Genomic DNA, 25,843 nt, shown 5'->3' on the forward strand with positions numbered 1-25,843 from the left:
AATAAAACTGTCAATTGACTGTTAAATTCTGTTTGTAGTTTGCATTTAGTTTGTATGTCAATTGAACTTTAAAGTAGGAATTATTTCTTGATGTGGCCAGATGGTGTCTGGGCGATGCTGGAATATCGTTAGAAAACAATAAAAGATTATTACACTGTTAAAGGAAAGTATAAATTGAACTAAAGCTTATTAAAGCATTTCAGTAATAAAAGAAGACATTGATAGCAACTTTTAATCTACAGTTTAATTTGTGACTAAAATACTGTGCATATAAACAAGAATCAAGCTCTGAAATGATTTGGATTTGTGAAGAGATCTTTTTAAGGTTACTGATGTTTGTTCTATAGAAAATTAGGCAAATGTTCTTAAGATAAATATGAATCGTAATTAATTATCATATGTTATTAAGTACTCCATCATGATAGCTTGAATATATATGTTTATTAGAGTATATAAACACATGTATATGCAAGTAATTTTGTAAAAGTAACATGAAAATTCTACTTTGAGAGAGTTTCCTCATATAAGAAAGATCACGTGACCTTTATGTGTCTAGTTTATTTCACTTAGCATAATAGTCTCCAGAATTGTAAGTATTTGAGGAGATGACTATGTTGAGTGTTTTTGTCCACATTTAGTACATCATTATGATTTCACTTTGTACCCGTAATTATAAAACTAGGTTTATATATCAATCTATAATTAAGTACTTATAAAGGAATCTCAGAAACAATAACTTCCAAAAATTGTTGTAGAGTATATAGAAATATATTAGAAAGAAATTATCAAGTTAAAATGAACCCTTACTTTTACTGTTCCTTTGAGAAAAAAAATAATTGCATGTAGTAGGGACAGCCATTTTGAAGTCAATGTTATTAGTCTTCTGCTGGGAATTCTGTGATAACTTAATCATCTCAAGAAAAATCTTTTATAGCTGATACATTAGTGTGCTAAATTGTTCCTAAAATGTATTTAAATGTTGAATGCTGTAAGCAAATACTGATAGGGACCTTTAATGTATCTTATCTGACATATAGTTATAAGGAGTCCAAAAACATTACTTTCTTTGACTTTCAAATATAATTTAATTTTCTAGGCTTCTTTTGATCTTTGTACAACACTAGTGACTGTGTTTTATGGCTGCCTTCAACAGAAACATTGGGGGCAGGTGTATCCATTATTTAGGAATTTTTAAAATTACAATATTCACTTAAGTATTATAAGAGCCTATTTGGAAGTGTACTTTGCTACCTTATGTTTTCAGTGTACTTCCTAACAGCTTTAAATCAACCATCACACTTGAATTCAGAAGAAGGGGCTCACCACTTCTTTCTTTCAACCTCTAATTAGGTTGGATTTCATTTTACAATTTTATGTGAAATATATGCATTCATAGAATGGGAGAAAAGGTTTTCGTAAAGCACATATTTGAGTGATAGCATTACTACTATTAATGTTTTGATAAATTAGATATCAGTGTCTGCTGAAGACATCTCTTCTTACTCCCTTTTTGTTATAACATGAGAAGAAGTAAAAATGAGAGAGCAGAGAAGAAAAACTAGATATTAATATTTTGTTATTGTAAGATCAATATGAGTGCTATCCATAATAATATTTACATAGCCCATAATAAATTGTAAAAAAGGTAATGATATTTTAGAACATATGTTAAAGAATATTTTTGAGCACTGTCCAAAATAGGAAGACTACTGCAACAGAATGATTTTTAAATACATTTTAAAAGGCTAACATCTACATAGTTTAACTTTATCATGTAATTGCTCAAAGACGGTTTTTAATTCTACTTATTGAGAAGCAATTATTAGACAACTATTTTAGTTTGTAGCATTTTACCTATTGACATGTCTATCACAAGCAGAATTCATAATATTTGAGAGTTATTATTTAAGATATCTAAAATACATGAAAATATTTCAACTTGCAAAAATGCAATAAATTCCTGATAATTTTAAACAGTATTGATATTTGCTATTAAAATGGAAAGCAGGTTGGTATTTTAGCATGATACTTATTCGTTATTAACTATAATTTCAAATTGCAGTTATAAGCATTCCTTTTATTGAAGTATTATTTTCTTTAATAATTTCAATCTTAGGTGGTATGTATTCTGCCATATTAATTCACCTATTAAATCTGTTTAAGGAAGTTACATAATAGAAATTATGTGAACATAGGTAGATTTTTTTCAGATATTAAACATTGAAAATCCTACTGATATTATTGATGGCCCAAAATGTTACTTACCATATAATAAAACAATTATAAAATGCTAATAAGAACGAATGAAGATGCTTTTAAAAAATCTTCCTAGTGCCATAATGAAACTACTTTATTGAACACTGTCTCTTTTAGGTCTGGATCTGCCATTTATGATGATGCCTCATCCCCTACTTCCAGTCAGCTTACCTCCTGCATCAGTTGCCATGGCAATGAATCAGATGAATCATCTCAATACTATTGCCAACATGGCTGCTGCAGCTCAGATTCACAGTCCACTCTCCAGAGCTGGTGCCTCTGTTATAAAGGTAGGAATCACTATTCTGAAGAAGACAAGGGTATTAATTACATACAAGCTTTGATAAATATCAGCAGTACCACTAAATTGTCAGTAAGAACACATAGATCATTGACTCCATTACTGTGCAGTGTTTTTTTATCAGGTTTCTTCCTAGGCCTGCCAGGATTTGTTATTGTTTGGATTTGTTTTCTTGCTGTTGCCACAGAGCTCTCTTTTATTCAAGTCTTGTGTCTTGAATTCAAATGCACAGTGTATAGGTTGTGTGGCCAAACTAATCATAGGGTGGAGCGTTATGTAAAATGCATTCTCATTTGTGGGATGATGCAATGCAAACATGGCACATTATTTTGAAGTTTGAGAGAAAATTATAAGGTGTTCTTCACTGTACAGTATTTATAATCAGAAAGGCTTTGGCCAATTCTAGTTTGCCACTGATTAATTGAATGACCTGTATTGTGATACTTCACTCTCCTAAATGTATTTCTTCAATTGTAAAATGAAAACCACAGTAACTTTCCTATTTATCCATTGGCTAACTAGAGATAATATGAACAAAATATTTGTTAAAAATCAGTAGAGCCTGGCTGGGGAAATGACTTATTTGATAAAGTGCTACTACCTAAGCATGAAGACCTGAGTTCAGATTATCAACACCACATAAAAAGCTGGCCATTGTCATGTACTTCTGTAACCTGAGCACTGAAAGGGTAGAGACAGCCATATCTATGGAGCGTGGTAACCAATCATTCAAGCCTGTCAGTAAGCACCAGGTTTTGTGAGAGGCTCTCTCACAACGTACCAGGGAAAAGAAATAGTGAAAGTGAACTGATGACAACCCCTGAGCTACATAGGCACATACATATGCAGGTACATGTACAAATGCATACACAATTGTGCAAGAAGTATATGTATATATATATATATATATATATATATATATATATATATATAAAATGAAAAACCCAGCAAATACTAAAAGATATTTATGATAATTTATCAAACAGTCAAAATCATATTGTCATAAGTTTTTAAATGTTTACAGCAATTAGTTGATGAAAAACAAATTTTATGTTATAGGTACTACTGTTTCCTATTATTTTGACTTGTGTTTTTTTTTTCTGCTTCACATAGCAAATGAACTATACTTTCCAATATGTATTTTCTTTTGATGAGGGAATGATATAAGAGTATATAGAATGTTGGGGGAAGAGTCAGTCAAGCCCATTAATTAGTTCCTTATTCCCTTTATTTATTGGACAAATGTTTTATCCTTTTTATATAATGGACAGTAAAGGAAAGGGATAAGATATACTTTCTAACTTCCAAGAGCTTACAAGCTAAATATGAGGTAAATGAGTACTCAATTTAACTTGTACAAAGAAGACTAATGGATAATATATGTAAATCAACAAATATTAGGGGAATTTGGAGGAGAGATAGATGAGCTCAAGCTTGGAGAAGAGGTGATATGATGTCAGGAAATGCATTACAGTTGATGGACTTCAACTTAAAAAGTGATCATTTTTATAAAGTCTCATATATTTCAGTGGTTAAGAGTAAGTCTGTTTACTGTATATAGCTCTTAATGTGCTGACTGTCCTATTTGTTTGAATATCTTCATGGTGTTAACTAAGAATGACAGTGAACAATTGTCCCAAGATGTTACTTAACTGATGGAATACATTGCCCATTATTTTGAAGCTGGATAGCTACTAAAGAAACAACCTCACAGAACATTGGGAAATTCTATTAAAAAACAGAAAGTTAATAATATGTTACCTAACTGTAAGAAGGTACTTTTTGAACCTTCATCTTTATTTTAAAAGAAATTGCTTCAAAAAGAGCTTTTTTTGTGAAGCACAGAGTCAAAATTAAATCAATTAAATTGTGGGCATTGGGCAAGGATACATATTGAGGAGTTTTATTATAATAATACTTGAGGGATATAGAAACTATTAGAATAAAACCACATTTTTGATCTACATTCATAGAATACTTTCTGCTAGAAATTTAAAAAAGGATACTTAAAACATGTGGCTCAGTGTTTTACAAAATGTCTGAATTAAATTCATCATTTGTCCAAACTATATATAAAATCACAAATTTTAACATGTAGTATACAGGAATAAATGTTCTAAGTATGAAATGTGGCTTCTTTATGAAAAATTTACTTTATTTTAGATTATGTCCCAGTGGCTTGCTTCATAAAAAATCTCTTGGTTTATTAACTAATAGAATCAATTTAAGACACAGGTAAATATCATAATTTGATATACAAAGTGATGGACTAAGACAAGTTTCAAAAAGTCAGTGTGTTTAATTTTATGCAATTCATGAAAATTTACTAAATACTTGCCAAAGCACATATACCACTTTCTAGTTTATTCCCAACTCTATGTTTACAATTACTGAAAGCTAATATGCTGTATTTGTCTCCAATTTTCAGGTTTCTTAAAATGAATACACAAATGCATGTAATAATGATTTATGAAAAGGGAAAGCATGAATTTGATAGTGATAAGGGTTATGGAAGTACTGGAGAGGATGAAGGCAAGGGAGAAATATTGTAATAATTTTATAATCTTTAAAACAGAGCATTGAAAGTTATGAGGTGGAGACAAGTGTGACTGAGTGCATCTTTCCAGAATATACACACACACACACACACAATATTATATATATATATAATTTTCATATTGTTATACTTTATGTTTGGTTATTGGAATGCTCACAGATACAGTTGAACCTGACATTTAGTGTACTTATTTATGAATGTCCTATGTGCTTAGTCAAATTATGTTGGATATTATATACAAATAAAAAAGCTCAGATTTCTAACATTGATTTACAAATTCAGCTTCCTTGCTCTCATATTCAAACTATTATTCAATAGTGTACCTTGAAATCATCTCTCAAAAAGCAAAACCAATTCTATTGATTTTATATACACACACACACACACACACACACACACACACACACACACACACACACATAAATGAATAATTAAATGGTTAAAAAAGAAACATATCAACCTGTGTATTTCAATTAGCCTTGTGATTGTTCAGAAAGGAAAGTCTGCTGAGAATTATTGCTTTTGTTGTTGCCAATTTGCATACAAAGGAAACATAATTTAATAATTTGTTAATGTGTGCAAATGATTGCATATTTCTGCCTTGTATTATTCTTCTTGGGGATCTGTGACTTGTATTTGGAATTTTCTCTGAGCCACCAACCAGCTCCCAAATAAAGACACTGAGACTTATTATTAATTTTGAATGGCCAACTTTAGTTTCAGCTTGTACCAATAGCTCTTATAACTTAACCTGTTTTCAATAATCAGGTTTTGCCCTGGGGATTTTTACATTTCATTCTGTATGTCCTACTTTCCTGCTTCCTCTGTGTCTGGCTGGCCCCTGGTGTCTCCCTGGCATGTCTTTCTTTTTCTTCCTGTGCCTAAATTTCTCCTCTTACCTATCCTCTGCCTGGACATACTGCCTATACCTCCTCCCTCACTATTAGCCCTCATGTCACAGCAACAGTCAATTGTTCTCAGGAGCATAGCCAGCTAGTGAGTGTCTACAATCTACCACTCACTGAAACAAGTAATTGGTCCCCATAACTGATTGAAGCTGACAGCAATAGGAATTTGTGGCCATAACTCAAATGTCTAGAAGGAAATTTGACAGACATATAACCTGAATTAAAAAGCAGTTCCTTCTTCATGGACCTATGACTACCCAACTCACAAGATTTTGTTCTAGCTTAAAGTTTTAGATTACAGTTCTGTCCTGTGAAATGGACTATGAATCCAATTGGAAAGGTTTTCCTAAAATTTCCTAAAATTCATGAAAGTCCTGCTGGGGTTATAACAACATGCATATCTTATCTGGCATTTTAACAGTGTATCACAGAGTTTGAATTACAACTATAATAATTCTACAACAATTACATGGAAGAAATTTCCCAGTACTTTGAAGGTTAGTCAGCAGGGAGGAAATTTGATATCCATGTCCTATATCCAAAGGGTATTTCATCTTGAGCAATAGTCCCTTACATTGTAATACTATTATGAAGCCTTCAGCAGTGATAATAACCTCATCTCTTTCCTGGGCCAATAGTGTTTTTTAATATTTCTTTTAATTGTTTTAGAATTTCATACATATATAGTGTGTTGATCATATCCACCTTCCATTTCTCCAACTCCTCAAAGACTACGTTAACCATATCCTCTTCCAACTTCATGTGCTCCCATTTTTAATATACTGAGTCTGATTAGTTTTTATATATTTAAATGAGAGTAGGACTATATTAGAGCATGGACATGCTACCAGAGACCACATCTGTAAAGAAAACTGGCTCTCCTTCCCTCAGCAGCCATTAGCTCCCATTATCTTTGTAGATAGGCATTGGGTTTTCAAAAATTTCTCTCCTCCATGATGAAATTTTGATATTCTCTATTTTATGAAGGCAACTATCACTGTTGTGAGTTCATGAGGCAACATCCCTGTCATATCCAGAAGACATTGTTATTCAGCAGTCTTCTCCAACTTCTGGCTCTTTCAGTCTTTCTGCCCTATCTTCAGTTATGTTTCCTAAGTCTTTGGGGGTGATGTTTGTAAAACATAAGTCCCATTTTGGCTAAGCATCCCAAAGACATGTATTTTCTGCACTTTGACCAGTTACGAGTCTCAGTATTAGGACTGGGAGCTGTACTAATTTATGGATGCAAAGATAAATGTTTAGAAAACAGTTTGATAGTCTATTTATTGAGCAAAATAAGAGTTATTCTTAAGGATATGAATCATCCCTGGTTTAATTTAACACCTCAGTGGATTCTGGAAGTGCCTTTTCTCACCCTCATGGAATACATTATCTCAAACCCATCAAGTTTCTGCTTCTACAGTTCTGCCAGATGCTTTTCCAAATTTGTAACACAACACACTTAAGTTAAAATTTTACTTTCCATGAAATAAAACTGTAGCTGAAGTTTTTCTCTGTCCCGGCCTGCTGGTGGTTCAGACAAATCTCTCCTACTTGCATCCCCCAAGTAAACACACATAGGCTTATATTAATCAAAACTGTTCAGTGATTAGCTCAGGCTTACAACTCACTAGATCTTATACTTAAGCTTAGCCCATTTCTGTTAATCTATATGTAACCATGTGGTCTGTGGCTTTACCTGTGTGCCATTACATGCTGCTCCCTGCATGGCAAGCTGGTATCTCCTGACTCAGCCTTCCTCTTCCCAGAATTCTTTTTGTCTGCTTATCCCACCTATACTTCCTACCTGGCTACTGGCCAATCCGTGTTTTATTAAAACAGTGTACAGAAGCATTATCCCACAGCATAAAACTTTTCACAGGAGATATGGGCAAACCTTAGGAAGGGTGGCCACCATACAATCCAAGTAGATTCCTATTGATACCAGGCATCAGGAACTAAGGAGCTACTAAATAAACATATCAACATGGTCTAATAAAGCATGGAAGGACTCCATGACTTGTATGAATTGCTCCTTAAAAGAACAGTATTAGCTATAGCAGTGTGAATGGCAGACCTTATCATATTAAGCTCTCTATAATCTGTAATTATATTTCATGAGCCATCCAGATTCCTTATCCTGGGATGCTGCTTTGGAGCCTCTTTCATATGGCTATGTTCAATCCTGATATGCTCAGTGGGCCCTGCTCAAGCTGCTTGACTTGGCACAGGGCCTAGAGGCAATGAGCTAATTCTCTTGCCTGCTGTGGCTGTCACTCTGGTGGAATCTTGGGTCTGACAGAGTATGGGATTCTGCAGTGGCTGGAACTGGAACCTCTTTTTTTTTTCGAATTCTTTTTTTTTTTTTTTTAGCTGAGGATCGAACCCAGGGCCTTGCGCTTGTTATGCAAGCGCTCTGCCACTGAGCTAAATCTCCAACCCTCAAATTCTTAATAAGTCTTTTAATAAAAAACCCAGTACCAGATATTGGGGTAAATGCTAAAATATCAGACAGACAAAGGAACAAGCCACTGCCACGTCTTATCTTTAGGACTCCTCAGCCTGAAAAGGGTCCAGTTCCTGTCTTCTCATGCCTTATATACCTTTCTCCTTAGTGCTGGGATTAAAGGTACTTAGACACAATTTCTGAGAATTTCATATGCTGAATGAACAATTCCAGTATGCCTTTCTGAAGTAGAGGAATGAACAAAACTGAGACAAGTTTAATCCTTTAAAGATGCACTGTTCTATCATTTATAGCATTTAGTAACTGTTATTTAGTTATAAACTCTTATTTAAGTTTAACAGGACAGAATTTTTCTTTCTGTATTATTTTGCCTAAATCCAGCTCAAGTCATACCATATTTGCTTTCAAGTGATCCATACCAACTCTATTACTTGACTCTATATTTTCTTATCTTTTTCTGATTGCCTTAGCACACTATGGAGCCAAATTACATGGAAGGCTTAAGTCGCTCAGATTTTCCAAAGCTTCTCCTACCTGATAATGATAATGCGCTGTCATTGGGATCAAGAAATCCACTAAAGCACACAGTCCCTAGGATGTTGTTGCATTAACTTATTTCTTAACTATCTTGTTTACACTTTCCCATCAGCCTCAGTGAACTGAGTATTAAATACTGCCCCTCTCATGTGCAGTTCTTTAAATAATGTCTATCTATCTCCATTGTCTTCCAGTCCTTAATTTTCAGAAAAGGCTAACAAATGTCCCTAACGGCTCATATTAGCCAGTCCATCAGAGACTTATTTTCCTTGCATTGTCTTAGATTATGAAACCTTTGTCTATAATGAGGAATGATTATTTACATTATTTATTTTTTACCCTCAGAATGATTCTGTCTGCCTCCATGCCCAAGGACATGAGAGACTCTTTCACTTTCTCTTTAAAAGTTCTTCTGAATTTAAGCAGTTTAGATGTGGACTACTCCCTGTATTGGTGTCCTATACCAGGCCATTACTAAGGCACCCCTCTGTATTCTCAAACATAGGTTTCCCTTTCTTATATTGTTTAGGTCATATGGAAGGGGAATTGTCCAACATTTTTACCTTTGTCTCTCCTTATTTACTATCCAACTCTTCCTATAAGTTCCAAGTATATTAGGTCTGAAGAAGAATACTTTAACATAGCATATGCTCATATGACTTTTTCCCATTATAGTATTTCCCTTACACAATGAGTAAGTTCCAACAGGCTACCATCTTAACATCAATTACACGTCATATTATGCACTGCAGTGGCCATACAGTAACAACTGCTACAGTGGTTTACCATTAATCTTGTCTTATATGTGCAATATATTCTTGAGGACTGCAGTATATTCTCTAATCACTGGTCTGTTCATTTTCAAGGCGTCCTAATACTAATATGTTAGACTACACTTATGAAGAAAGTGTACAACTTCAATCATAAGATAGAAGGTGTTATCTAGGTCTTCCCATGAAGTACACACAACTCTCTAATGTGGTTAAATCAACACAGAGAATACAGCAACCACTTTAACAAGGAAGCACATCATCTCATACCATGTGAGGAAAGGGACACATGTTGGGATGGTCCAGGATAATTCTACTCCCTTATAATGATCACCACCAGTTGGGTATATCAACACCCATTTAAGGAGTCCATGTAGCCATTCTTACCCAATTTATCTTTGGTTCTGTCAGGCTTTATCTGTGTTTGTGTGATTTTCCCCTGTTAGGAGATGAAAAAAAAATGTTTATTTATCTCAGATAGGGTGGTCAGCAACAAAGAACCAAATAAATTATCAAATTATCCCTCAGATCTTGCTTAAGGAACCATTAAATGTACTGGGCTGATTTGTGGAACTGCAGTTGAGGAGTTACTTATTGGAGTGTAAGTGATTTAAAGTCAGCCTTGTTATTGAGAAGTACACCACAGCATTGGTGACAACTCAAGAAAGCTATAACTATGAAGCTCCCTTCACAGTTTGCAGACAGATTAAGTTGACCAAAAAAAAAATCTATTCTCAGCAGCAATTGTTACTACTTGCGTATCCTTTGGAAGGAGCTTTTCTAATCTTACTTTAGGAACTTCATGAGTTTTGTTTCCTTCCTGAGTCTTATAAGCCTCAACACTCCAGGATGGACTATTATAATCCAGAGGTAATAACTAAAAAAAACTTGAAAAAATATGAAAATGAAATAGATATAGAACAATAAAAATGTCTTGGATGTTTTAATACCATTTAGGAGTTTAGTCATTGTACTTAGCCAGTTAGTAAGACTCAATCATGAATAGGTTTCTTATAAGACTGTATTGTAGCATAACAACTATCTGTGTGACTATGAATCATGCCATCATAAACATTTTCATGTGATTTCAGTCACATTAGTTCATCTCCTTGTGTCTTAGTTTGCTCCATCTTATAATAAAATGAGGATTATAACTATACCTAGTTCATAGCATTAACATAATGCTAAAGGATATAAAATTTGTAAACATGTTTGAAGTAATGATTGGTATGTAGTGCTTCATATATATTGGAAAATGTTAATTTATTATGTTTTATAGTCTATAATTCATATAGTAATAGTCATGACTAATATGATATATAACTAGACTGCAACAGAAGAACTTCCCTTTAAATAGGTTCTTATGAGAGATCCCTTATTAGTATGTGGGTTCAGTTTGCACATTGATTAGGTTCATTTTAATGCATGGGTCCCTCTCTCTTGTCTTGGTGGTTTCTTGTGCTTTGATTCTGAAAATAAGTGGGCTCTGTTTAGTTGAGAACTAGAAAAGGGTACACACGGTACTTTTTAAGATTTCATTTTAATTGTGTGTCTGTGTGTGTGTGTCTGTGTGGGTATATGTATGCAGCTGCCTAAAAAGGAGCAGAAACTGGAGTTACAGGCAGTTATAGTCTATCTGACCTAGGAGCTAGGTGGAAACTTGGATCTTCTGAAGAAGTATGTGCTCTTAACTGGAGCCATTTTCCCGGTCCACGGGTACACATACCAATATGAAAGCTGATCTGCACCTTTCCCTGAGGGAGCAGTTTCTTCAGTGACATAGTCACTGGAAAGTTGTCATTGGTCCAGTAAATAACTTTCAACTTCTGCTTGGACAAAAGAATAATTTAACTCTGTGACTCACATATGGAAATGAAGTATGAGAACAGGAGGTAAGAAGGGTTTGAGTGAGATAGGAAGAGGAATAAGAAAGGGGAATGTGGGTTTCAAAACTACTAAAATTCATTATATAAATGTCTGAAAATGTCAAACAAAAAAAGAAAGAAAATGTTGACATGAGGCCATATAACCATAGGCCTTCCATCTATCCATAATATGAGTTATTAGGAACTAAAAATTATTTGTATTAAAATTAAGAATATAATGTTTATTAAGCCTGGGCGATTGTTTTCAATGTAAATAATCAGCAATACAGGCTTTAATTCCAAAAGTAGAAAAGATAACTGTTTCAAACAAATGTTTGCTTTAGCTGTTCCTTTTACTTTGTCAGAAACTAGTTTTGGAATGTTGCTATGCCATTCACATAGTAGATTTTAGTTCTGGCTCAGATCCTTTTAGTGTCACCTCAGCCATTAGCATTTGTAGCTAATACGTAATATATCCATAACATGAGTTGGAAATTGTATTATAATCATTAGCCTGGCAAGTGTTACACATCACTGTATGTGGCAAGTTTCTGAAGGCAAAAATCATGACTGTTACATAGGTATATTCCATGTTTAAGACCGTGGTGTCTTGAATATTATTTTCTGCATTTTTCAGAAGCTTTGCAATGCCTTTGTGCCATAGTTCTCTCTGATAAATCTAAGGAATTTAAGGAGGAAGCAGTTATCTGGCTGTTTACCAATATCATCTGTTTAGCTGTGTTTCTAGTTTGGCTGAGCAGCTGGCAATTAATGAATTGATAGGAAATGGTCACAAGGCAGTGGCATTAGCATGTGAACATCTGGTATTAAAATTAGTCAACACAGGGTTTTTTTGTGATTATTTGAATTTACTGAAAATCACTACTTAAATCTTATTCTAAGTGTTCTATAGCAAAACAAAGCTGTTACTATCTTTTAGGACATGAGATGAAGATACACTGAATCCGAATAGGGGTTGTTTGTCTTTGTTTGTTTATTTCCTTGAATGGGTGGCAGAGTTCCAAGTCTACAACATAATTTAGAAGCTATGCATTTTCCACTGAATATGCATTCTACCACTTGAGTCCATTTACATGCTATGAACAGATACTGAAGCTTATTCTCCTAATCTTTCTTCGTCTTCCAGGATAAGTTGTTCACACAGGAGAGGTGAGAGGGCCCTTTATCCAAACATTACATAGGTTACACATTTAGAGTGTGCAGAACATTTTAGATTTTTTAATGATTATATGTTCCAGCTGTACTCCAAATCTGGCATCATCTCTAATGCACAATATTAGTTGCCTTTTCCAATTTAGGATTGATATTATCATTCCAAATCTAACAAATGAAATCCCTAATATATAAAGTATTCTTTCTTATTTGTAAATTACTTAGCCACCTGTGCAGGTAAAAGATAAGAGTTATTGTTTCATAAATTATTAAATCCATATACATATATACATATTCATAAGTCCCATACTAGAATAGGGAAATTCACAATTACCAAATGGTCCTCCCCCCCCACTTTTCCCCAATAGACTCTTACCTTATTTTATTCTAATTTTGTGAAAAATGATGTGATCATTCATGTAACTTAAATAAAGAAGTGAATGTGTGATTGTGAAACACATACTGAATGTTAACACAGGTTTATGAAGATCCATACATTTACTGATTTTATTACTTTAACTATCACTTGTGTAGCTATCAAATTCTGCCCTAGAATTAGTGGTAAATTTAAGTGAGCATCAACAATGAACAAACCTTTTATTTCCCCCTCTTTATTTTATTAGTTTCAAGTTATTCTGTTCTTGTAGAACTCTGGTAACAGTAGAGAAAGATCATGTAAACCACATATAAAATAGCAGGACAAACACATAAATAAAATATCTAGCATTCAGATAAATTTCCAAAAGCCACCCTTAAGAAGTGAAATACCATTAACTTTTTTAGGAACATATCAATAGATTAATACTTGGAAGTTATTCCAGTTTGAGTTTAACTCAAATTAAATAAAAGTGAAAAGGTAAGCTATATATTGCATACTTCCATTGAATGCTTTAAATAATTGATATAATAAAGTATCAGAATGAAAAGATCAACAATGTGGTAGTCATTATTAAAAGGCAATGAATCACATGTATACTTGCATAGAATCAAATGAAACAGATGTCTAATTCAAACACATTAGTACTATAAATTCTGGGTATAATATCATATTTCCAAAGAAGTAAAAGTATATATTGAGATGAAGTAAATGATCTTCATAAAATTATTGATACTTTAATGCTAACGAAGTAAATTTTACAAATTCTTCCTGTGTTGAACCCTGTAAAAACTGAATATTCTAAGAATGTCTCCTTCTCTGCCTGCATGATCAATATATTTTCAAATTATTTAATATGATCTATGTCTTCCTTGACCATTTGTGATACACCTCAAAATAAAGAAATGGTACGTTATTTCTCATAGTGATGCTTTGTTTTTAATGTCTAACCATTGAACAGCATAAATACTTGTTGGATTTGGAATTATAGTTAAAGATAATTTTACTAATTGTAGGAAAAAATAAGTATTAATTAGATGCTAATATGCTGATTTCAGAAATTCTCCTTTGCTGTTTTGAGTCTGAACAATTCTGCAACGCTTTTCAAGAGCTACAGCTGTTTTTGATGGGATGTGAATGAAATACATGAAGAGGAACAGGGTTGTAAAAGTCATAAATGACACATAAAATGAAGTCATCAATGAGTAAAAATGATTGGGGTTTTAGATTTATAATTTTCTTTTTAAATGCCCTTATTGATTTGTTGCAAATGCTGTTAACCCTGTATTTGGCAAATGGTAAGGACTATTATCACTTCCATTCTCATTTGTAATAAAACAGATTAACTTGCTGTGAAATTTTAACTAGACTGAGACACAACAGTAGCCACCTAATGAACCAGAGCACATTGCAGTTAAGTATCTAAATAGATGCATACTGATTATGGGGCTAAAAAATGGTTGTGTTTACTTGCAAAAAAGAAATTGTTCATAGAGCTATCATTATTTTGGGGAAATTAACCTCCTAGTTTCATAAAGATTTTTTGAAACACTCCTAACTGTAAATTGATATATGACATTGGATTTCTCTAAAGTGATTTGAAATATATATATATATATATATATATATATATATATATATATATATATAGAGAGAGAGAGAGAGAGAGAGAGAGAGACTTTCTGACTTTCAGAATGATTTAGAACATTTTTGCTATTCATTTAATGACTTTTATTAAATTTGATCTTTAAAAATTCATGTAAGTGCCGGGCGGTGTTTGTGCATGCCTTTAATCCTAGCACTCAGGAGGCAGAGCCCGATGGATCTCTGTGAGTTCAAGGCCAGCCTGGGCTACCAAGTGAGTCCCAGGAAAGGCGCAAAGCTACACAGAGAAACCCTGTCTCAGAAAAACCAAAAAAAAAAAATCATATAAGTGTATAATACATTCTGATTAATCTCAGACTATTTCTTCTTATCTGCCTCTTAGATTGACAAGCTCCCTTTTCCTTAATTGTCCCTGTCACATATTTATATACTTTTCTTATGTTTTGTGAGACACTGAGTTTATACAGGACCAACTGTGTGACTATGAGTTTAAAACTGTACAGTGGAGCCTGGTGGGACATGTTGGACTAGTGAATACTTGGGCCAGTTAGCCATGGACACTAATTAACAAAGCAATACTTTTGTAGCTGAGTCTACCCATGCTGAAAATGGAGATATTGGCATTCTTTAGTACAAGGAATCTACTTGAAGAGTCAGAGAGTGAAAAGAAAGTAAAAGAGATGGGAGTGATAGAAGAAATGCTCCAAGAGAGACCTTTGATATAAATGAAAGAAAAAAATTGACTCACAATGCAGGTAGATGCCTTGGTAAGGTACAATAGTAAGTACATATCAAGTGTATAAGTGATGTATAAGTGATGGTTGAATTTTTTGTGCTGCATCATTTCTTCCTAGCATTTTACTTTAGTATTCTATTAGTTGTTGATATCTGAGATCAACTGACACTTTCTTGGAATGCATGATGATGAGCCCTCAGAGACCCTGCCCACCCTCCATTAAAAGTTTTCCTTTTGTAAGCTTTGAATGTCTTACAGATTTGGGAAATCACCTAAAAATATAAAAAGAAACAGGTTAAAAGAATGTATCCTGTGGGATAAAAGGCATTCCCCAAAGATATATTCATATACATCTCTTAATGAAATGTTATCATAGCAAACATAAATAGTGAAAGTCTCATAATTGTTATCTTTATATGTTAATGAAAAGATGTTTCTAGTTGCTCATGACATATTTTCTTTAGATAAGATATATCCATAAAGCAAAGACTATAGTTGTCACTATAATTCTTTTAAAAGTTCATAAATATCAAAACAAATACCTTGACAAAATGCTATCCTTCCAATAAACATGTGGGAACAAAACAAGAAAATTTTTGGAAAGTTTTATTTCTTTTATTATTGTTGTATCCTAACATTTTAAAGACTCATAGCAATATTCAAATCTAGTTAGTGGGATGACTAATACTTCCCTCTATATTTTGCCAGTTGAATTTGTTGTTTGACATCTTCATACATGTATAAAAAACATTCTAATCACTATCATTCCCCATCCTTCTCATCCCTCCTTACCAAGTGCTTTACCAAATTCATTTTTTTTTTTGGTGACTTCACTGAATTTAAATAAAGTTTTCTATATGACTTTGGGGTTGAAACTTTCCAACAGAGCTGGGTATGTGGGCTCATGAATGAGAACACAGCTAAAACTGACTCATCCTCTTTCAGGATTGCCTAGTAAATAATAGTTATCAGGTCAGGGGAGTGTCTCAGGATCTTTCCACCAGATTCATAACTGATTGTTTACAGAGCCTGTCTTTTGCGGACCCAATAGAGGCAGCTGCAGCTTCTGTGAGTTCATGTTTGTGATGGCTGTAACATACCCCAAAGATGACATTTCACAGCTCTTCCTGTTATGTTCTGACTCTTATATTCTCTCAACCCATTGTTCCTTGTTGATCTCTGAGCCTTAGAGAGGGTTATATTCATGCAGAGCAATGAAACTAGATCCTTATATTTTATCCTGCACAAAGCTCAATTCCAAATATATCAAGGACTTTAACATAATACCTGATACTATGAACCTTCTAGAGAATTATTAGGGAGAATACTTCAACATACAGGCATAGAAAATAAGATCAGCAATTGATAAATTGGATCACACAAAACTGAAAATCTGTACAGCAAAGAAAGCTTTCAAACAAGTAAAAAGAAAACACCCAAAATGGAAAAGAAACTTTGTCAGCTACTCATCAGAATTAGGCTTGTTGTCTAGAACATCCTAACTAAAAATAGAAACATTAAGGAAACTACAACAACAACAAAGCCAACAATAATAACCAAAGTGAAAAAAATGAGGCAGGGAACTTAACAAAGAGTTCTTAAGAGAATTACAAGTATCTAATAAACAACTAATAATGTTCAACATCATTAGCCATCAGAGAAATGTATATTAAAACTACATTTAGATCCCACCTCATTTCAGTGAGAATGACCATTATTAACAATGCAAGTAATGACATACTCTAGTGGGGATAATGTGAAAGGATAACCCTTATATATTTTGGTTGAAAATAAAAACTACCGCAGCCACTCTGGAAATCATCTAGAAGTTTCTCTGGAAAACTAAAAATAGATCTACTCAGTACCCTACAAAAGGGACATTTGCACATCCAATCCAATGCTATTCTGTTCTTCATAGTGAGGAAATGGATTTAGCCTAGATGTCCATCAACAAATGGACAGATACAGGAAAAGTGGCACATATGCAGAGTGGAATTTTATGCCTTCAAAGAAAAATAAAAATCAGGAAATTTGCAGGTAAATTAAGAACTTGATAGAAAATTATACTGAGTGATGTACCTTATTTACATAAAGACAAATATCTCGTGTTTCTCTCTGATATGTGGATCCTAACTTCAAATATGTTCTATGTGTAACGTTCAGATAAGTAGATGCTGGGAAACTAGAAAGGAGCTATTAGAGGGAGATACATTAAGAGAGATTTGTGTCAGGTTGATAAAAAAACTAACCAGTTCAGGGTTCTATTGCTACTATAACAAATTATCATATATTTAGTGGGTTCAAACAATCCAAAAATATTGTGTTATAATTCTATAGGTAAAAAATAAGACAGGTTTAATGAGGTCAAAATCAAGGTGCTAACAAACCCATATTCTGTTTTCCAGGTCCAAAAGTGAATATGTTTCTTTGTATTTTTCAGCTTCTAGAAAAAATTTTGCATCTTGACTCAGTGTGCCTCACCTCCATCACCAACAATATAACATCATTTTAACTCTCCTCTTTTTAATCTTTTACATTTTTAGAAAACCTTATAATAAAATGGAACTCAATAAAACTAATATGATAAGCCTAACATAATAGTCTCAATCACATCACCAAAGTCCCTTTAGCTATGTAATATAATATAGATGGTCAGATTCCTGGCAATTGAGATATAAAATGGGATTATTTGAAAGAAAAGTGGCATCATTCTGCCTGCTAAAATGACAGACATTATAAAGTTTTAATGACTAGTAATGAAATAATAACTTTTAATTATCAACTTGTTATCTTAATTTAAAGTTTTTCTTTAGGTGTTTTATAAATTTTGAGGTTGTCATGCAAAATCAATATGAAAATATACAAGCACAGACTTGCTAAACTAATTCTTAACATCATGAAGACTGAAATGTTGATGATGTAATTATAGAAAATTAGACAGTATTTTGTGTAAGGAGTTTATTATGGATGAATTAAATACTTCATAGAACTTTCAATGTATCTACATGTATATTGGTGAATCACATTTATTCCATATGTGCATAAACACTACAATTCAGTTTTTATATTGATCATATTAACAGGGTTCAGATTGAACTATAAATGTAAAATTCATAAACATATTGAATAGCTTCAGTTTTTAAAGCAATTTTATAATGATGAATCCTAAAAGTCATACCAGATACCATGAAAGCATATAAAATATTTGATTTTTATTAAGATTCTTTATTACAATTATAAAAATCCAAGCAATACTAAAGAATTGACATTGGTAGACTCTTTTGTTAGTTTGCAAAACAAAGTATTGTAACACGAATTTCTATATGGTCTTATTAAATTAATAAAAAACCTAGAGCCAGATATTGAGGTGAAAGCTGAAAGATCAGAGGAATAGAACAAGCCAGCCCCAAGTTCTTACTGCTAGGAAATCCTCAGTCCAAGAGAGGTACTTCCTGTATACTCATGCCTTATATATTCTTCTGTGCCCTGTCATCTTACTTCCTCTCTCTGCTCAGCTACATCACTTCTTCTTTCTGCTCAGCTCTATCAGTTTCTGTCTGTCTATCCAGACTTCTAAACCTCTTTGATTAACTAGTACTGGGGTTAAAGGTGTGTGCCTCCAAGCCTGGCTCTGTTCCCAGTGTGGCCTTGAACTCACAGAGATCCGGATGGCTCTCTGCCTCCCAAATGCTAGGATTAAAGGTATGTGCTACCACTGCCTAACTGATGTTTAAAATAGTGATTGGCTTTGTCCTCTGATCCGCAGGCAAGCTTTATTTGTTAGAGCACAAATAAAATATCATCACACAGTATTACATCTTACAATTTTTAAAAGATTTTGTTGATAGAATTCAGCATATGTCTGCTATAAATTCTGGTACCTTGAATATTCTGAAATACTTGAACTTTCCAAATATTCTCACATTCACTGAAACTAGCCATGGTATATCACATGTACCATTTAGCAATTATTCTAGAGTTTTAGGAATCTGTACTTGTAAATCCTCCTTAATTGCAAAGTAATGTTACTCTTTAGACCCTGGCATGTACAATTATCAATCTAGACATTTGTGATAAAAATAATCATCATGCCACACCTATATTTACAATCATTTATGAGTTCTCACTCTCCCTACCTATACAAGTCCTCATTTTAAGACCAGATGTTGAAATTGCATTGAATGTGTTTTTCAACTGCTTTTTTTCTTTTCTAATTTTTCTGTCTGTGCTGGGGATGTCTTTCTGTATGCTGTGAAGGTGTTGCTCAGATTGATTGATAAATAAAATGCTGATTGGCCAGTACCCAGACAGGAAGTATAGTGTAGGCAGGATAAGGAAAGAGGAGAATTCCGGGAAGTGGGAGGCTGAGACAGGAGTTGCCAGCCAGACACAGAGGAAGCAAGATATAAAAGTACAGGAAAGCCACAAGCCATGTGGCAATTTGTAGATTAATAGAAATGGGTTAATTTAAGATATAAGAACTAGATAACAAGAAGCCTTGCACAGCCATTCAGTTTATAAGTAATATAACTCTCTGTGTGTTTACTTGTGTCTGATCGGCTGTGTCCCAGGAGGGACTGGAGAAAATTCCAGCTACATTTCAAAATCAGAGTCTCTCATTGAACCTAGAGCTCACAGATCAGAGAGCTCCAGTATATGTTCCTCCCATTGTTGGGGTTATTGGCGAATGTTGACATGCCAAATTCTTTTTTATGGATTCTTTGAATCTGAATTCAGGTGCTTATTCATACACCTAACCCACAGATGTATCTCTTTATGTTCTTATTTATGTGAAGAATAATTTTAAGAAAGAAAACTGAATCTAACTTCCTTTGAACCATTCACCTCCCTCTATTATTTAATTCTAACTACATGGCATTGGTTTCTTTAAAATATTTTTTTAAGTACTTAATTCTGTGTAGTATGTTGTGTGCCCTTTCAGGATAAGTGACAAGTAAATATTTCCAATGCTATTGCCAAAACTGGGTAATTTCAGTGCATTTGTGAATTATTTTGTGTTTCATTTTGTGTCAGGAGCGGATCCCAGAGAGTCCTTCTCCTGCTCCCTCTCTGGAAGAGAATCATCACCCTGGGAGCCAGACCTCCTCCCACCCGAGCAGCAGTGTGTCCAGCTCTCCATCCCAGGTGGATCATCCTTCAGAGAGAATGGGTGAGTATCTGTCCTGAAGTAATTGGGAGATATTCTTTCAAGCAATTCCATATACCACAATTGAAACAAGAGGAAGATCCTGGAGGAGCTGCCACTTCTTTCACATAAATGACTTTTGAAGCAATCATGGTTTTTGAAGTAATACAGAAAAGAATGAAAAGTGTCCTAATTTTTTCCCTGTAAGGTCTTCTTTTAGTATATCCCTCAATTTCATGGGACTGATAGATACCATGAGATTTTGGGGGTACAATATAAGTCTCAGATGAATATGTTGATATATACCATCTATTATTATACACTATTGTTATAACAGATACAGCACCTCTGGGATATTTGAGATAAAATATCTTTCAGACAGTCATTTAAAAGTAGCTAAAAAGCAAATCAACATTCACTATGTTACAATGTTGAAAAATGTTTTTCTCTACATTTTTGATTCCTACATTTTACATCTTAGAAATTGGTTGTGATAGGACCTATAAGACACTTGAATTTGTCCATAGGATTTTTATAGTAGCTATCTTTAAATTTTGGGGTAGACCATTTAAGCATTATTAACTTCTCTGCCTATAATATGGAAGTATTTACTACCATGACTGTTGCACGGAATTCTCATTCAACAAATTATCACTGAGATCATATAACCTTGACTCTGTGGGAGAAAAAAAAACACTTTACAATGTAAAACGACTGAGGAAATATGAGGAGATAAATATATTTTTGCTTTATTTTACTTTGCTTAACATTTTATTCTCTATAATCTTATTCATCTATACAGAAATTGTCAGGAACACTCAGCTATAATAAATTCTCAGTATAAAATAATTATGCATTATTTTTGATTGGTAAAATGTTCATAGCTCTATTATATCTACCCAATCCAGTATCCTATGTATGTATTTCCTTGAGGAAAAATGATTTTTGCTTTTTTGTCAGCAAACTATCTTTGGCAATATTTTATGTCTTCTAGATTTTTACAGCTCATATTAATGCTTGTTTTACACTCTCCCAAACAATTGGACTTTAATGGTGGGGACGGATTTAGGAGAATAGGATATGTGTTCTGTTCTGGATTTGTGCCATGGAGGGATAAAGATAATTTCTTCTTTGTGGAACTTCATCCAAGTCTATGTGTATCAGTGGTATATATTGCCTGAGGTTCTAGTTCCATACTTAGTTCAGTGATTCTTAAACCAAGATCTATATTATAATCACTTGTGGATGTTTATCAGCACACTATGAATTTAATTCACTTGATCTAGAACACAGTTTGAGAAGCAACATGTTATAATTTTCAACATCTCCTTGGGAGATTCTAATGTCCATTAAAGTTAAAGAAATGTTAATAACAGCTTGAGGCTGCTGGTCTTTAGTGACTAAATTTTATTCCAGAGAGAGATATTTATAACTTTCCTCTAGTTTATGGACATAGACTACATAGTTGTTACAAATGTGAGTGAAAATTATTACAGGAAATATAAGAAAACAAGAAGCTATAACTTAATAATTTTGATGAATCAAGAAACTAAAGCATGTATTATTCTTTGGGATAATTTTGTGTTAGGATATTGAAAGAAAATTGGAAAGGTATCTATATCTATATAATTTGTATCTATCTATACAGGAGAGAGAATCAATTATTGAGTACTGGATACAAATTGAACATATAGGGAAATATATGGCTGAATAATATGGTATAAGAGAATGGGTAACATGCTTCAAAGTAAAATAAAAATATTTCATAGGCAATTTAATATCTTAGAAAAATTATTGACAAATACTGTATATGTAATTACAGTGATTGGTCACTATATGCACATTTCACAGCTGCTTAAGCATAACAGAAATGTTGTCTACAATTAAATGGAAAGGTTTAATAGATTTTAGCTGTAAAGTGATGTGACAGTATTTTATTTGTAGAACTGTGTGAATGAAATATGACTACAGAGAATGAAATTATAAATAGCAAATTAGTATGTTTTGCTTCCTTTAGTATCAATGTTTTACAAAGTCTTACAATAAGTGCCAGAAAATTATATTCTACTCTCAATTATATATATTTGGGAAATTTTCCATAGTAAGTTGAAGGCTAAATTATTTTAACTTCATGATTTATTATGTGATAAATTCTGAAGTATTTTGAGGAAAGTATTATTTATGGAGCTAATACTAATTTGTATGTTTGAAAAGAAGAAATACATACATGATTTAAATGTTATATATTACCAATAGTGCTAGTACTAATTGTGAATGGTACTTTAAAAATCACATGATTAGTCATTACACTTACTTTCAAGATATATGACTATCATAGCAAATCTTTCTTATGTTACAGAAGTATATAAAATATATATTAGTTGTTGGATTATGTTAGCCATTTATGTGCTTCTATAAATTTCTTTGCATATTTTGCATGAAAGTATACTGAGTTCTGCTTTTCATTTTTAGTTATGATGCCCAACAATAGAGAAGAACTTATTGTTGACCAAGATAATGGACAAACCATGAAAAAATTCCAAAGGGATAATAAAGGTAAAATGATTTTGGCTTATTTGATATATGTATGAAGATCAAACACTAAACACCACAGTATTGTGTATCTTATCCAAGTCACAGCATATTAACACTGTCATATTCTAAAGACATGTGAAATTTGAACATATCTAATATAATCTTGCCAATATAATCTACTGAGTAATTATTTGGAGTACAGATAGATATGCCCTCAACTGGGCTTATGATCCGCTGAAGCATATTAACTTAAAATATGTCTTTGTAGAGGATAGGAAGTAGAACAATTTCAAGCGATTCTCCCTGGAACTGAAAGCTAGAGACATAAAAATATAGGAGGATATATAATCATTTGTTATAAGCTATGCACTATTGCTGACACACTGAGTTGAATAGTAACTCACACTTTTAAATAAGATCACTAAATGATCTGTTTTTACTTTATAGAAGGATATATATTCTGTCTCAATTAAAATGTCCATATTATTCAGAATATAAGATTCAGTGTGATGAATAGTTAGTGGACAATTGTCTTTCTTCTGGAGACTTGCTTCATTATTACCTAGATGAACACTTTAGCTTTAATTTGGAAGAGTGTATGATTTTAATTTCATTGATCTATGGTTGGTTTCCTTGCCACATGTTTAGTATTTTCTTAGCCAGACACTGAAAGACTATACCCTTTGGGACTGTACTGTGCGTATGATTGATTACAGAATAGTTGTCAGACTGGAACAAGTCAGGTTCAGTATATTAGAGTGCTTTAACTCTTATGCAAGTAATGAAATTCTAGCTAACAAGTTAGAGTTTTTTGTACACTGCTGGAACATGAGGATATAGGCACATTAACTTATTTTCATAAAAAACATAGTTAAATGTATTTCTTTATCTATTGCTTTGGAATGTCACAAATAGTTTGATCATATACTGATGAGGAAAATAATAGACAGTGGCTAGCATGTTAAACTGCATCCACATTATAATGGCAAGTTTTCCTTAAAAAATGACTTTAAATGTCACCTTCTACTCATTGTATTTGAGATAGTAACACAAAATATATTCTTCTCAAATAGACTCCAGTTACTGAAAGGGAACAAGTTACTATGTAAGTCTTAACATTTATTTAGTATGACAAGTAAGCAGTTTATACAACTGTAGCAAACATATGCTTTCACATCTGCTTTGAATATCATCATGTTTTTATAGATGATTTATAGCTCTGGAAACTATAAAATGCCAACATTGCCATTATTAACAGAATTCCAAAAATGAAGAAATGCTATTTTTCATGTAGCCTACTGATTTCTGCACCTGGCAAAAATGTGTGGTTGTTATTATAATAAATGCCTCAAATGATAACTTGAATTTTGCATGCAACTTTAAGATGTCAGCATGTAAAAGTTTATACATTCTAGAATTTACTGACAGTAAAATCCATTCAGACTGCATCCAAAATGACTCACCAACCTGACATTTTTTTTATTTGAATCAAATGTTCTAACTAAACTGACCAGTCATTGAAATTGAGTGTTTGATTTTATCTTTCTATGGACTTTGCCAAATAAATTGACTAATTGCCTATTATGACATTGTGCTACATGGTCCCTTTTGTGGTGACTTTATCATCTTTTCACTCTAAGACTCCTCAGTAAAGAAAACCAGGAGGGCTTTTAATTTAAAAAGAATCACAAACATTTTTTTTTCTTCATAGCATTAATGCTTTAATATATTCTTAAGCTGTTGGACAAATGGAAAATATGCACTAGTCTTCGCTTCTATTTGGTCCATTTATATTGTATTACATAATGTTTTAAAGTTCAGTGTTCATCAAGACACATTTTAGTGGTGATTGTAAAAATTCTGCAGGTTATTTAAACTATGAAACATGAAGCAAAATTACAAAAAAAATTCTTTGGGGTTCTATGCGGTATAATAACATTCTCATAACACACTGATAGTAAGTCTGGTCACATGTAGAAATAGTGGGAAAATAAATATGTCAAATATCCCCAAACATGAGCCCTCTGAAACAGCTGATTCAATTCACAGAGTAGTACAGATGAAAATCTAGTACTTTAAAATGATTAGAATATAATAAAGTTGTATTTTATTTAGAAAAATATCATATTTCTATTTACTCAAATAAGAACAAATTATAACAATAAATTTCAATACAATAATGTAAATAATATCTATTTAATTTGATGTTTACCTTATTCCCTAAGTAGTCTTAGGTAGTACACTAAATATTTTAAAAGTAGTGGTATTATAAACTAACCAGAATAACTACTTTGTATGGAATAATTACAATAGCCTTAGGTAGTGAACTAATATTTAAAAGAAGTAGCACTTTAAAGTATCCAGATGTTTGAAATAATTATTACTCCTGCTTAAAATTATAAATGTAAATTCTAAAGACTCTAATTTTGTTCTAAGAGAAACTAATGTATTGATACAAGGAAAATTTAACTTTGTAAGTAATCTTCATAAAAATTTAAGTTAATAAGAACAGCATCCTGGAAGAGGAGAAACCATGATCATAATATCAATAAATATATATATATAATAGAAACTAAAGACTAAGAAAAGACATTATTTTTTGCACAAAATT

The 25,843-nt window shown here is 32.8% G+C and overlaps 1 protein-coding gene across 3 annotated transcripts in view; it reads left to right on the forward strand.

Annotated features, from left to right (window-relative positions):
• Dach2 (dachshund family transcription factor 2) overlaps positions 1-25,843 on the forward strand; it is a 508,482-nt gene that overhangs the window by 407,753 nt on the left and 74,886 nt on the right. For 2 of the 3 annotated variants that reach the window (XM_036174726.1, XM_036174727.1), the window contains 2 exons: positions 2,374-2,546; positions 20,586-20,721. In XM_036174726.1, the coding sequence (XP_036030619.1) occupies positions 2,374-2,546; positions 20,586-20,721 (309 nt within the window). Of the gene's footprint in view, positions 1-2,373; positions 2,547-20,585; positions 20,722-23,169; positions 23,254-25,843 lie in introns of all 3 variants that reach the window. The other variant, XM_036174725.1, reaches the window with a different exon arrangement.

The sequence above is a fragment of the Onychomys torridus genome, chromosome X, assembly GCF_903995425.1.
Source record: "Onychomys torridus chromosome X, mOncTor1.1, whole genome shotgun sequence".
Taxonomy (NCBI): Eukaryota; Metazoa; Chordata; class Mammalia; order Rodentia; family Cricetidae; genus Onychomys; species Onychomys torridus.